Below are 12295 nucleotides of genomic sequence, written 5' to 3'. Positions count from 1 at the left end.
TTGGTACTTACGTATTCTAATAAGTTTGCCAACAAGTTCAAATTTGTTTCAATCATCATCGCAACCTTTCAATCACGTTATAATCATTCTTAGTAGTATACCATCATGTCATCAGCCACTGGTTGGAATATTACAGATTGATGGTCGCGGTATTCATGCTTCCAACGGTCCTCAGTGAAGCTGACCTGTCCACTGAGCAGATTCAGAACAAATCAATAAGAGCCTTACCATCATAGATACATATATTCGTAAACTCGTTCGAAGATGATCTATCAACGTAATATGATGTTGATTGTAATGTCACTACTCGTATATGATTGTAGAGTATACCTATTCGACTTCTCCGTAGTTCAAACGTTCAAGCTTCAAGGTGGCACTGTGAGATGATTGATTGTTGACTCTTACTGGGGATTTTTATCGGAGTACTGATTTTGAGTCAATTTGCTGATGTCGATCTAGAAGCCACCTCGGAAGCGCTTTGGCCGGTTTTATTTGTGGCAGAAACGCGACATTTGCTCTAACACTTATCACGAGAAGGAAGCGGAAATGAAGCCAGACGATCCAAAGTCTGTTTTCTTCGTTCCGTTTCACGACTCCAAGATAATCCAGGAAACGAGTTTATCGAGGTTTTGTTTATATCAGTGTCGTCACTTATACGCTGTTGGAGGTCACTCGGGCAACGAAGATCATACTGGAAAATGGCACCATTCGTCAGGGTTGCTCAAACTTACTCCAATTGTTGCATCATCCATCAAGTCTTATATGCCTGCTGATGAGTGCTGAAACGCCTAATCCATTGAACCTTGTATTTTTTAACAGCGGTAAGTGTGTACGGGCTGCTGATGTGGAGCAAGCTTGTTTGAGCCAACCCTCTTACCACCGCAATCGTTGCTCTATCTTTCTAAGATTTGGTTCATTGAGACTAATCAGACACATCTGATAACCTCAGAAGCACCCAGATAAAGGTAATTATGGAATGACATTACCTCTGTCCTATGATCTCTTATGAGGTTCGCAATGAGGGAATAAGCTAGGCGAAATCTGGAATTAGCTGCGATCTGCAAGTTGCATTATCTCTTTTGCCACCGCCACTGTGGTCATCCGATGTAAGTCTACAACTCGTGATAAATATTTGCTGGACGCTTATGTCTAGTGGGCGTTCGGCTGACTTCTCTACTTCGTTCTTCACTTCGTAGGACATGCTTCTTGATGTTTGTTATTTGACTTGATAAAACTCTTTTGTGAATCGTACGAGGGTCTATCCCGCGGCTCCCGGACCTGTGGCAAATTTCATCACTTCCTGGTCTCGTGCAACGGGCCGTTTTGCGGCCCAAAGTTTCTTGCGACTCATAATCCTCTTCAAGCAAAACCTGATGTTCCGTGGCAACGCGCCGTCTTGCAAGCTTCACCTGTCAATGGGTGAGGTAGGGTTATTCATTGGGCCCGAAATGCCCGTTGCCGCAAGACCGTTTCGCGCGGGTCTAAAAACCCATCACTGCTGCGCCACTGTTTTTTCATCGTCGGAAATTTTGGACCGGTGATATATGCTACCAAACGACGTTGATTAGTACTACTCTGTGTCTCTGTTACCCTTTTGGCCCTGACACCTTTATACAACACGTTGTTTGGCGCGAGTAGCTTGACAGGCCTCGTGTACTTGAGAGTCAATAGGAACCTCTCATGGCAAGGCACATTGATTCTCAGCGTACAAAAATACGCGAGAAACTTTGCTTTACCCTCGCTCTTCTGGAAGCTCAGTTGAGGGCGGCACTTCATGTGCCTACGTATTTTTATCATCGGTGTAAGCGTTTTGTCATTCTGTTTCGGAGTCACTCATCAAATTGATAGTTTGTCCCCCTGAAATTGACGTACAATTTAAGTCATGATGTAGGTGCCCCCCTTACCGTCAAGGAATGCAACTCCCGTAATTGTGCGGTATCCGGGTTGTAAGGTGACTCTTTTTCATACCTTGGCACGAGGTGAGGATTGGACTCTGGTTCGTGTGCCTGAGGTTCCTGGCTGATTATTCGTTCGTTCGCAGTTAATACATGTTTTTCCAAAGAGGAAGGGTTTGCCATCCGAGGAAATCGCACAACAGTCGTTAGTCTGAATTTTTCGTCATACCTCCAGGGAGAATGGAAGGAGTATTTAGTGGCCATAAAGCACATGCTCTGAATCCACGGTACGAGTTCAAGGTCTCGGAGCCAAAAATGAGGAAGCTATAGCGAAGGTGGTTACTTCTGCCCGTCTCCTCCAAATACGTGCAGGATTTTTCCCAGTATCATCCACGATCAGCGGAAATATTTGTAGGATCAGCCAATGGTGCAACTCCTCCCGTGAAGGTTCCAAACGACTATAATTCAGGGGTATCATGACGAAGCGCAGTGCGTTTTCTGTTATCTAATTACTGGAGTTGACTAATTATTTACTCAGGGCACATCTGCAAACGAGGTCAAAAGTCTTTTTATTTTGAGAAGGCAGGAACGCCAAGATTATGCTTCTGCTTCAGTTGGGAAAGGTTAGATCCGTCTCTCAATCTGCGTGGCGCGATTTGACGAGGGGTTTAGATGCTGGACGTGTTCAGACAAGGTTGCGCAGGCGAATTTTGGGGCAGTGGCGGCCAAGGGCTTGTGAGAGCGAGGGATGCAGTCGAAGTAGATTAAGAGATCATCGGAATAGCATTTGTTCAGGCTTCTTTCAGAGCCGGTGGCTGACTCTTGGGAATGATGGGCTCGGAAGTGCTGTCAGGAAGACGGCAAGAGGAGTCCGGAGAGCATGCATATGTCACGGATTTGACGCATCTGGCGATACGATGGCGGAAGAGACTGCCGGTCAAATTGTGGCGTGGCGAGGAGAGGGAAGGGTAGTGGACGTTGATGGAGGGGAGTCACGTGTATTTCCTGATAAGGCATGGATAAGACTGTTTTGGGATATGACGTAAATGGGATTCGGAGTGTGAAAGGGCAGCAGGGATGCGGATTTGGCGCGTCTGCAGTTTAGATTGAGCCAGCACTATCGAACGATGCATTTGACAGTCCGCGACAAACCCAACACAGACCTCTCCCCGATTTGTCAGCCCCCCAGCGGAACATATATAACTGGGCTGCCCTCCCAATTCCACTTCCCACCTCTTCTTCTTCCCTCCTCCTCTTCCGCCCGCGTAACCTGTAGCGACGCCGGTCCTTCCCTTCTGCTCTCCCCTCTTCCCCGCATAGCTCTCGGACCCTTCTCTTCGCTAGCAACATGGTTTTCGCGCTCTTTCCCCTGCACAGCTTATCCCTCAGTCTTGCCTCGGCCGCCTTTGTCTATATCGTGATCCGCGCCCTCTACAACCTCTTTTTCTCTCCCCTCAGCGCAATCCCCGGCCCTTGGTATGCTGCCGTCTCGGATCTCTGGCTTAACATCCACGTTATCCGCCTCCGCCAATGCAAGACCATCCAAGAGCTTTTCGAGGCATATGGACCTGTCGTGCGGGTCGGGCCAAATAAGATTGTCTTCCGCGATATCTCCACCATGCGAACGGTATACTCTGTTCATAAATTCGACAAAAGTAGCTATTACAAGAGCCTTTTAACGTATGTTTATCTATTACTTCCCTGTGTCGTAAAAAATAACTCAAAACTATGCCTTCACAGCAACGACAACGATCATGCGTAGGTGCAGAAGCGCATATATGCATATCTATGCTGACTTTATACCCACAGCATGACGACCCTTGATCACGCGCACCATATTATTCGCAGGCGAGGCTATGCCCCACATTATACGCCGACCAATGTTGCCAAGTTTCAACCCGAGATGCACGAAAGCATGTGCGAAGTTTTAAATGTGTGTGGATTACTCCAGAAAAATGGACATGGAATGACCTTTTTTCTTCTTTTGTGCTAGATACTAGATAATACCGCAGGGAAAACTTCCACCGAATGCCTTACCCTTTTCAGACATCTTATGGTGGACGTTGTAGTGTCGTCTTCTTATGGTTATCGCCTCGGAGCAGTTACAAAGTGGGCCATGGACGTCGAGGACCCTCTTTCCACGGCGATTAACGACTTCCCAAAGCGGGGGATCCTGGTACTATCCTTCGTTAGACGTCCTGTCATGCCACTGAATCACATCTAGCGTAGTATCGTGCCTAGTTGGGCGTGGAAGCTCGTTTGTCGCCTACCAAATTCTCGATGGCGGCAGATGTGCGATTCTGACAAGATCATGGCCGAGGTATGTAATCATATCGTACCGGCCACGGGGCATCATTAACTCTTAAGCTTCCTAGTTTGTCAGTTCGCGAGTGTACGAAATGAGGACACAAATGAACGCAGGAAAGATCGGTGAATCAGAGAAGATCTCCATGCTTCAGCGCCTTCTCCAGTATCGTTATGCCTCAAATGAACTCATGCCTGATCACGACATTATTTCGGAGTGTATGGGTCATTTGTGAGTTGTTTAATCTCTACACTTCTGCCCTGTCTGAGGCTGTTATTAGAATTGCAGGGTCGGATACCAGCTCTATCTCACTATCCTATTTCTTCTGGGAACTTAGTCGCCGACCAGATATTCTCAAGAAGCTCCAGGATGAAATCGATGAGGTTATGCCCGACTCTCGAGCCATCCCAGATATCTGCATTCTCCAAGAATTGCCATATTTGAGTGCATTCATCAAAGAAGGTCTGATTTGATCCTCGCCTCATCTATTGAGAAGCATAGGACTAAAAAATTTAAATAGGACTTCGGGTTTACACTGCCGCCCCCAGCCTTCTTGAGCGTGTGGTGCCAAACTCTACGGCTAAGAGCGGTGCTTGCGATGAAATCTTCGACCTCATGGGATACGCGCTTCCTCCTGGGACTGTCGTCTCTACTCAAGCCTGGTCAATGCACCGTGACCAATCAGTCTTTCCTTCTCCTGATACATTTCTCCCAGAGCGTTGGCTGGAGAGTTCACTGGATGACCTCGTCAACATGAATCAACATATGATGCCTTTCGGGACTGGTACCCGTGTTTGTGGCGGCCAAAATCTGGCACAAGTAATGCTTCGTGTCGCCATTGCTGCCGTCATCAAGAACTTCAATATCGCCGCGCCTGCCGAGACTAATGAGAGGAGTATGGAAATCAAGGACAGTTTTGTAAGTCGCATTTTCTCGCTCTCTCTGTTGTAGTTGACATGTGATTGCAGGTCATATTTCCTGCGGCGATGGAGTGCAAGCTCATTTTCCTTCCACGTCATTGATTTCTATGTCACTATTTCGTCTTTCTCCAGCTTTCATTTGACCTCACAGCCCTCCCTCGCTATATGTCCATGGCTTTACGAATAATTCTCAGCTATCTCGTTTGCATTTCCCTCTCCCCCGCGCTCCCTCCGCATGCTGTCGTTAAGCACGTCACTATCATTTTCTTGTTTATGATTCTCACTTTGGTAACCACCATATGCACGTTCTGAGTGTTCGAATCGGTCATAGGATCCACTTGTTTTCTTGTCTATAATCGCATTCATTGTCCTAGGTTAATCATTTTCGGGACGGACTAGTCTTTGGACCATCCCGTTTGTACTTTGTTATTCTACACCTGTCCTAGCTGTTATGCTGGGGATAATCTGTTGACATTAGATTCAATGTGTATAAACTTGGAGCACTTCAGCTGTGTTTTTTATATGTAGTTACAACCACAATCGAGTGATACGATACAAGTACAATGATGGAGATGGTGCACACCGTCGAAAAGAGAAAGAAAAAACGACAGGCCGCGCTAATCACTCAGCGCCGGTTGGCAGATCCAGATACAGAAGAAACTTCTGCCCAACTTGCAATACTTCCATCACTGCCAAACTCGCTCATTACATCTAAATCTGTCATAGATTCCAGGTCAGATAAATTAGAGTGCGGAGAACGAGGAGAAAGAGCGTTGGGTGAGGCAAAGTTAATGGGAGAAGGCGAGGAGAGCTGAGAGAGCTGCTCTTCATGAGCGGAAGGGATGTGCATTGCATCAAGTGAGGAAGCAAGGTTGGACCGGGGAGGAGTGGGTGAGGTGGGAAAAGATTGATAATGAGAACTTGTACTTGTGTGCTGAGACCGTCGGGAGAGGCCCTGTGAGGCGGGATGAGCCGAAGACCATCTATCAGATTCAGAAGAGGGATCCTGATCATTATCGAGAGGTTGAATGGCAGCGAACGGTGAAAGTGCCTGTGGAGCGACAAAGGGAGAGAAGGTGGTAAAGGGAGAAGAGGTGCCTGAAGAAGGTGGAGAGAGAAGCTCAACGCCTCTTTCTCGATCAATTTCCTGAGGATAAGATTGTGAGAGAGATGGGATAGGGGAAACGGATGGTCGAGGAGGGCTGTCTGGTCTAGGGGGAGATGGGTGACTTTTGGTAACGGGTGACATTCCAACTGTCGCATTGTTACCGGTTACCATTGGTTGAACCGTCGATTCGCTGATGAAGGTTTGTGGTGTGCCTATAGATGATACCTCTGGAGGTGGGGACGGCACACTACTCTTTAATGTAGCTGTGGGAGTCGTTGGGGCCGAGGTACTACTATCAAATATGACATGTGTTGGCGACATGGTTGTATTAGGGATCGAATCGATGGACTGTGCATTTAATGAAAAAACGTGTGAGCAATCGAAGAAGAATTACGAGAAAGTACATACCTGGTCCATTGGACGTACACCACGATTCGTACGATGTCTCAAAGAAGCCGTCCTTTGGCTTCGTTCCACTTGACTTCTCCATTGCTTCACGTCGCGTGTTTGGTCGAGACCAACATCATCGTTTCCCCGCTTCGAGTCGTCACCAGAGTCGGATGAGGTGGTGTTCGAGTCAGAGCGCCTAGAATGATCGCCTCGCCTTTCATGAAGAGGGAACGTTGCGGGAACAGGAATAGGACTCTGTCGTTGTCTTTGGGCACGACGATGAGCGAGGTATTCCTCCGCCCAATGCTCAAACACGGGTGCAAGATGAGGGTCGTATACGAACTAGAGGACAAGGATGTAAAGAGCGGTATCCTGAAAGTTGGAGGTTTTACTCACATGTTTGAAAGCAACTGCGGCCCCGACGGCGCTTAAGACTGTTGCAACGACGTATATTGCAGGTGCAGGCATTGCAGTGAGTGCAATGGGAGATGGTGAAAGGAGTAGACCCAGGTCGTGTCCTCAATCGCAGGTCAATCACGGCAGGGTGTGCCGGAGGTCAAAAAAGGAAGTCGATGTTCCACCGGACCGGTTGGATGTTGTTAGGTTACATACTTATTGGCTGTGTATGCGTGATACATTGTTTTTTGTTTATCAAACTTCTTCGGGAGAATGTTGAATCAATCTGTTCCGACTAGCCGTGACAATTGTAACTTAGCTGTTGTGGCATGGATGCCAAGACCGCCTGTACTAATCGTTCCCATAAATATGTAAGAGTTACCCCAGGTTTCTGATCATTCGTTCATGAGTGTGTACATCCAAGGGCTCAGTGTGGCGCCAGTGGCCCACTTTCGAAAATATTCTACGAGGTCAGACGGGTTGTACTCAGGTCACTGGGAGGCAGGTGTGCGTCAGAGAACTCATCTCAGAAGCAAGTAGGAGAGTGTGTTTACTATAGCAGCTCGAGATATCGATCGCCGGAAATCGCTATCCTATGATGCTAAACTACACATATGCGATTGGAATAGAATGAGAGTTACCACATACAGTAAAGGGGAACCAGACCGCTGGTATAAGAGGACCGCGGATGATTCCTACTAATGTTGGATGCCAAAGTCGGACAGATTTTGGGCTTTTTGGCCGGGAGGCCGGATGCCATTTACTGTTCCGGCAAAACCCAATTTTGGGTGAGGCTGGACTTATTTTCGGATTTGACATATATAGGTATTATCCAGTGTCCTGGTATAATGACCTGCCAAAGTAGGAGGGCAGAATCCTGCGCCCACTCGAGTCGCTGGACTCCTTTTAAACAGGTCTCGATATAAGCTTCGTTTCCTCCCCATGCCGAATACTTACTACTCATGGCTAGCTCAATCCAAGAACATGAAAACACGAGACAGGACGACCACTCACAGGCTACTATGATTCGACCAGTATCTCGCCTCCACCGCCTGTGCGTACTCATTTTCCTGCTTACTATACCAACCCTTCCTGATCACCCACAGTACCGCGATCCTTGGTTTAGTCTTTGATAGTGCAATTGTCTTTCTGTCTGGCGGAGTACCTTACTGGTACTATCGCTTCGCTCACCCGAGATTCCCTCACGATCGTGAAAGGGAACTCGGCGAAAGCGCGAGCGCCACGATACTCAACTACGAAGAGCATTGGAGTAACAAAGTTCCGCAGATATTCAAGGTGTGGAAGACACACCGACTGATTGTTGGTGCTGTTTTAGCGTTAGTGGACTCGCATAACCTTGAAGTGGAGCTGATCGCTGTCCAGACCTATGTTTCCCCTCTTATCGGTCTCGCCACTACCAAAGTGTTCATGGGCATATATATTCGCCATTCTGTGTCTCTTGTATGGTTTGATAACTATCGCTATCTGTGTCTTCCATGCAATTTACTTTCACGACATTGACGCATCCAAATTGTCTACTGTGAGCATGGTCTCTCCCTCTTTTTCTCTCTTGGCGACCCTCTGATATCACTATTTCCAAGATACCTGACGGTGGATTTTTTTGTAGAGAGATTTTACACCTCTACGTTTTCCTCTCACTTCCCACAGTGTGGTTTGCGGGGTATGTAAATTTCTAGTCCTTAGCATTACATTGAACCTGATCAAAATATTCCAATTGCAGATTTGTTGCTTCTTTTGGGATGGCTATCCTCATGCTCATAATAGGAGTGCAAAATTCACCTCATGATCTCGAAATAAACCCATCATCATCATCAAGGGCGTGCATCAACAACCCAACATTTCTCCTAGCAGTTGTTCCTATTATTCTTATCATAGCGGCTACGAGTTTCGTTCGCAGCATCAAATATGCCTCGAGAAAACTCAGCCCATCCACCGTTATCCCAGGAAGCGCATAGCATTCTGGACCACTCGAATTTCGTCTGTATTTATCTACATTGTATCTAGGGCTTTCTTGTTGTGACCAATTGTTTTGGAATGAATTCTAAGTATCGATCGCGGCCTCCCCGCGTATCATGCATGATGCTCAGTAAAAAATATTCTCAGGATCTATCAGGCTAATCCAGGTCAATTCAACGTAATTCGGGACAATGCAGGCTGATTTAGGGTCGATTGGCACCCTGAAGGTCGGTGAGAGTTGAGGTTCTTACACCTTGAACGTTGCCTGAACACAACCTGAGCTTGGCCCGACAAATGTTCCACATTTAAAGCAACTTGCCTGAACTTTGGCTGATCATGTTCTCGCATTGTTCGAGAAAGAGGACAATTTTCAGCCTATGTTCAGGGCCTGAGATACCCGAAAATGCCTGAAAATCGCTTTTTACTGAGTATCATGCATGATGCATGACCCTAATATTGTGAGATGTATCTAAAAAAAGCGTTTAAACTCTGTGCCTAAACGCTCCGAGCTTAACAACAATGTGTATGCTTAAAGACATAGATATATGTATGTACGTATATGCGTATAGACAAATAAGAAAAAAAAAACATGAACGAGTGATTAGATACGTGAATATTTACAAAATATATAAATCAACAAAAAGGAAAACGTCATAAAAAAGAGAGTGGTTGTTCTCAAAAACAAGAACCAAGAAAAAGTTCCCAAAAAAAAAAATCTCTACAAATCCTGTTCCTCTCCTTCCACACTAGTAGCAATCACCTCACTCAATTTCAACACTTTACCTCCTCTCTTCCCAATCGAACCAGATCGCGTAGTAAAGGAAACTGGAACGGCAGCATTCATATTCACATTTGCGGTCGCGGTCGTCTTCAAAGACGCGACTGACGACTTTGGTTTCACCGTTCGAGAAGAGGATTTCGATGTTTTCGTACTTGAAGCGGGTGTCGTAGTCGAATCATCCGCAACAGATTTCTTTGATCTCGGTGTCGCCTTCGGTGTTTTCGGAGTAGTGGTAGTTGTGGTAGTAGTTGTTGGGTCAACTACGGTGTTCCTTCGCGCTCGTGATTTAGGCTTCGATTTCGTTGTCGTTTCCTTCTCGGATTGAGTATCATTATCACTTTTGATCGCGTCGGATAAGCTGACGTTGGAGTCTTTACGTAGACGGCTTGAAGCTGCGCATATATCCATCAGAAAATAAAACTAAAGAAAGGAGTGAAGATCACGTACAGAGTCTCGGCGAACCATCTCTTTCCGTAGTTATTTCAACAATCGCACGGTTTCGAAGTAGTGAGGACTTTTCCTTGCCTACTTGCGATGGAGTAGCATTGTCGACGGTTGAAGGTGATGGTGGACTAAAGGACGAAACCAAAGGACTTTTCGCTTTGGTCTTTGTCGACTTGGGACCAGGTGTGGTCGTTGTCGTTCCACCAGACTTTCTGGGTTTACGAGGGCGTGGAGGAGATTTCGGGGTGGCGGGGACTTGAGCTGCTGTGTCCACATCCATCGCGGTGTCGTCATCTTCTTTGCTATTTTTATCCACCTCGGAAATGGAGGCTGATTTCGAGTGACGAGCCCGCTTGGGTTTGCGAGTGGTAGCAGTGGAATCTTCAGTAATCTTATTACTGGATGAGGAGAGAGTTGATCCGTCGACGGAGGATTGGCCATCTTCGTTATCGGCTTCTTCCATCAGAGTGCGGCGTCGTTTATTGGCTCCGCTACGTGAGGCACGTGGTGAAGATGACGCAGGTTCATGACATCGTAGACGATCACAATAAGTGAGTTTATCATCTTGTAATGTCGAGTCAGCGCGAAAACGTGCGCGCTTAATGTCGGTCTAAGATAAATGAGTTAGTCAATTTAGATAGCAAGAGTCCGAGACATGTGCGTACGGTGTGTTTGCCTTCATAACACCAACCATCTGGGGGACCCATGTCACCGTCGCCTTCGACGGTCTTGCCACAGCATCCCCAAAGAGTCTCATACTCGGTTCCGATTCCTTTACTTCTACCGGTAGCTCCTACGCGTTCGACTTCAGCACTTTCATCGCTGTGGGGAACAAGACAACTCCTATCGGCATTCTCTACTTCGAAATACCACTTGTGACAGCGTACACAGTGTAAGCGTGGAGGAGGGACGAGATTCGCGAAGAAGTTGTTGAGAGCGGTGAGTGTCTTTGGAGAGGGTGGATCTGTAGGGAACGGGATATGAGGGAAAGTCACAGGAGAAAGAGGTTGTGAGGGTGGTACAAGATGAGCTAGAGCATAGGCATGGAAAGTCTGAGGAGGAATTGAGGCGATGAGAGAGTGGAGAGGCTTGGGGTCGGTGATGAGATTGGCCGGAGGCGGCGATGGCGTAATGGGCGGTTCGGCGGCCGGAGAGGGGACGGAGAGAGCGCCCAGAGCTGAGTCTGCCGTGCCAGACGACGGTGGTGGGGGATTCAGTTTGCGGGACAGAAAGCCAAACATTTTTTCGAGAGAGAGCCGTGTTGATAGCGTTGCCTCATAAAAGCCTGTCCTTGGATCCTACTTTCCCACGTTGCCCTCACGCGTCTCGGCTCCGCACGTGTATTTCTTTGATCCTCGTTGCCTTTGCGTTTTACTGAAACTCGGGACTCAACTGTGTTATTCTGGCACTTTGAGGCGTCGGTATTCTTGGAAGTGTTTAGTAGGGCTTTGGGCATTGCGACCTCATGCCCTTAGCCCCTACTACCGCATGTCGCCGGGCTATGAATAGATTACACGCCTCAGGTCGGGATTTACACCCACAATACGATTTTCATACCTCCTTATCTACTCGCACCCTTGTCGTATTTTTGTCCTTTGTATCAAGGTTCCGAGGCGGCTGACAGGGATCTCTTTGCCCGACGCGTTTTCACATTTATATATTCTCGATGACTTTATCTCAATCACCAATTTTTCATCGCGGCGTCAATTTGTTCGCTAGAATATAATGACATCGACCTGTCAAAATCTATTCTTTTCATCCAATAATTACTAAGTCCCCACCACCACATCACGATTTCGGCTCCAGTCAAGACCTTGATTCATCGGAACCTGATATACGAAACATCAGTGGACATTTATTTCCCCAAAAAACACCTGTGTTCCGAACACTCAGTGCTATCAGAAGGTACCACAGCGGGCTACGAATCAAGATATCCGGGAATGCGCGGAGTTGTTTATTGGGCCACTAGATATATAGGATAATTCTGAACATCCATTCATGAACACAAAAAGCTCATAAGAATGAAGCATTTTTCAAACAAACGAACATGTCTTGAACATGACGAGTCGACGACCTTCG

At 47.0% G+C, this 12295-nt stretch overlaps 3 protein-coding genes across 3 annotated transcripts; 2 read left to right on the top strand and 1 right to left on the bottom strand.

The window, feature by feature from the left end:
* The first annotated feature begins 3139 nt into the window (after positions 1-3139).
* Positions 3140-6568, top strand: AGABI2DRAFT_188674 (hypothetical protein). The gene is made up of 9 exons (XM_006456819.1): positions 3140-3575; positions 3636-3653; positions 3705-3828; positions 3889-4071; positions 4120-4215; positions 4271-4431; positions 4481-4662; positions 4721-5118; positions 5169-6568. The coding sequence occupies exons 1-9, from the start codon at positions 3244-3246 to the stop codon at positions 5220-5222; spliced, it is 1548 nt and encodes a 515-aa protein (XP_006456882.1). The 5' UTR covers positions 3140-3243; the 3' UTR covers positions 5223-6568.
* Positions 6569-7976: 1408 nt separating this feature from the next.
* Positions 7977-8990, top strand: AGABI2DRAFT_122763 (hypothetical protein; the record flags this gene model as incomplete). The annotated part of the gene is made up of 5 exons (XM_006456818.1): positions 7977-8068; positions 8121-8351; positions 8398-8554; positions 8616-8695; positions 8756-8990. The coding sequence occupies 5 exons, from the start codon at positions 7977-7979 to the stop codon at positions 8988-8990; spliced, it is 795 nt and encodes a 264-aa protein (XP_006456881.1).
* A 694-nt stretch (positions 8991-9684) lies between these two features.
* AGABI2DRAFT_181318 (hypothetical protein) lies at positions 9685-11457 on the bottom strand (the record flags this gene model as incomplete). Its single annotated transcript, XM_006456817.1, has 3 exons — positions 9685-10164; positions 10220-10826; positions 10882-11457. 3 exons carry the CDS (start codon positions 11455-11457, stop codon positions 9710-9712), a joined length of 1638 nt encoding a protein of 545 aa, XP_006456880.1. The 3' UTR covers positions 9685-9709.
* Between the last annotated feature and the right edge of the window lie 838 nt (positions 11458-12295).

The sequence above is a fragment of the Agaricus bisporus genome, assembly GCF_000300575.1.
Source record: "Agaricus bisporus var. bisporus H97 unplaced genomic scaffold AGABI2scaffold_14, whole genome shotgun sequence".
NCBI classification, from domain to species: domain Eukaryota; kingdom Fungi; phylum Basidiomycota; class Agaricomycetes; order Agaricales; family Agaricaceae; genus Agaricus; species Agaricus bisporus.
This window is presented reverse-complemented; position numbering and strand designations above follow the sequence as displayed.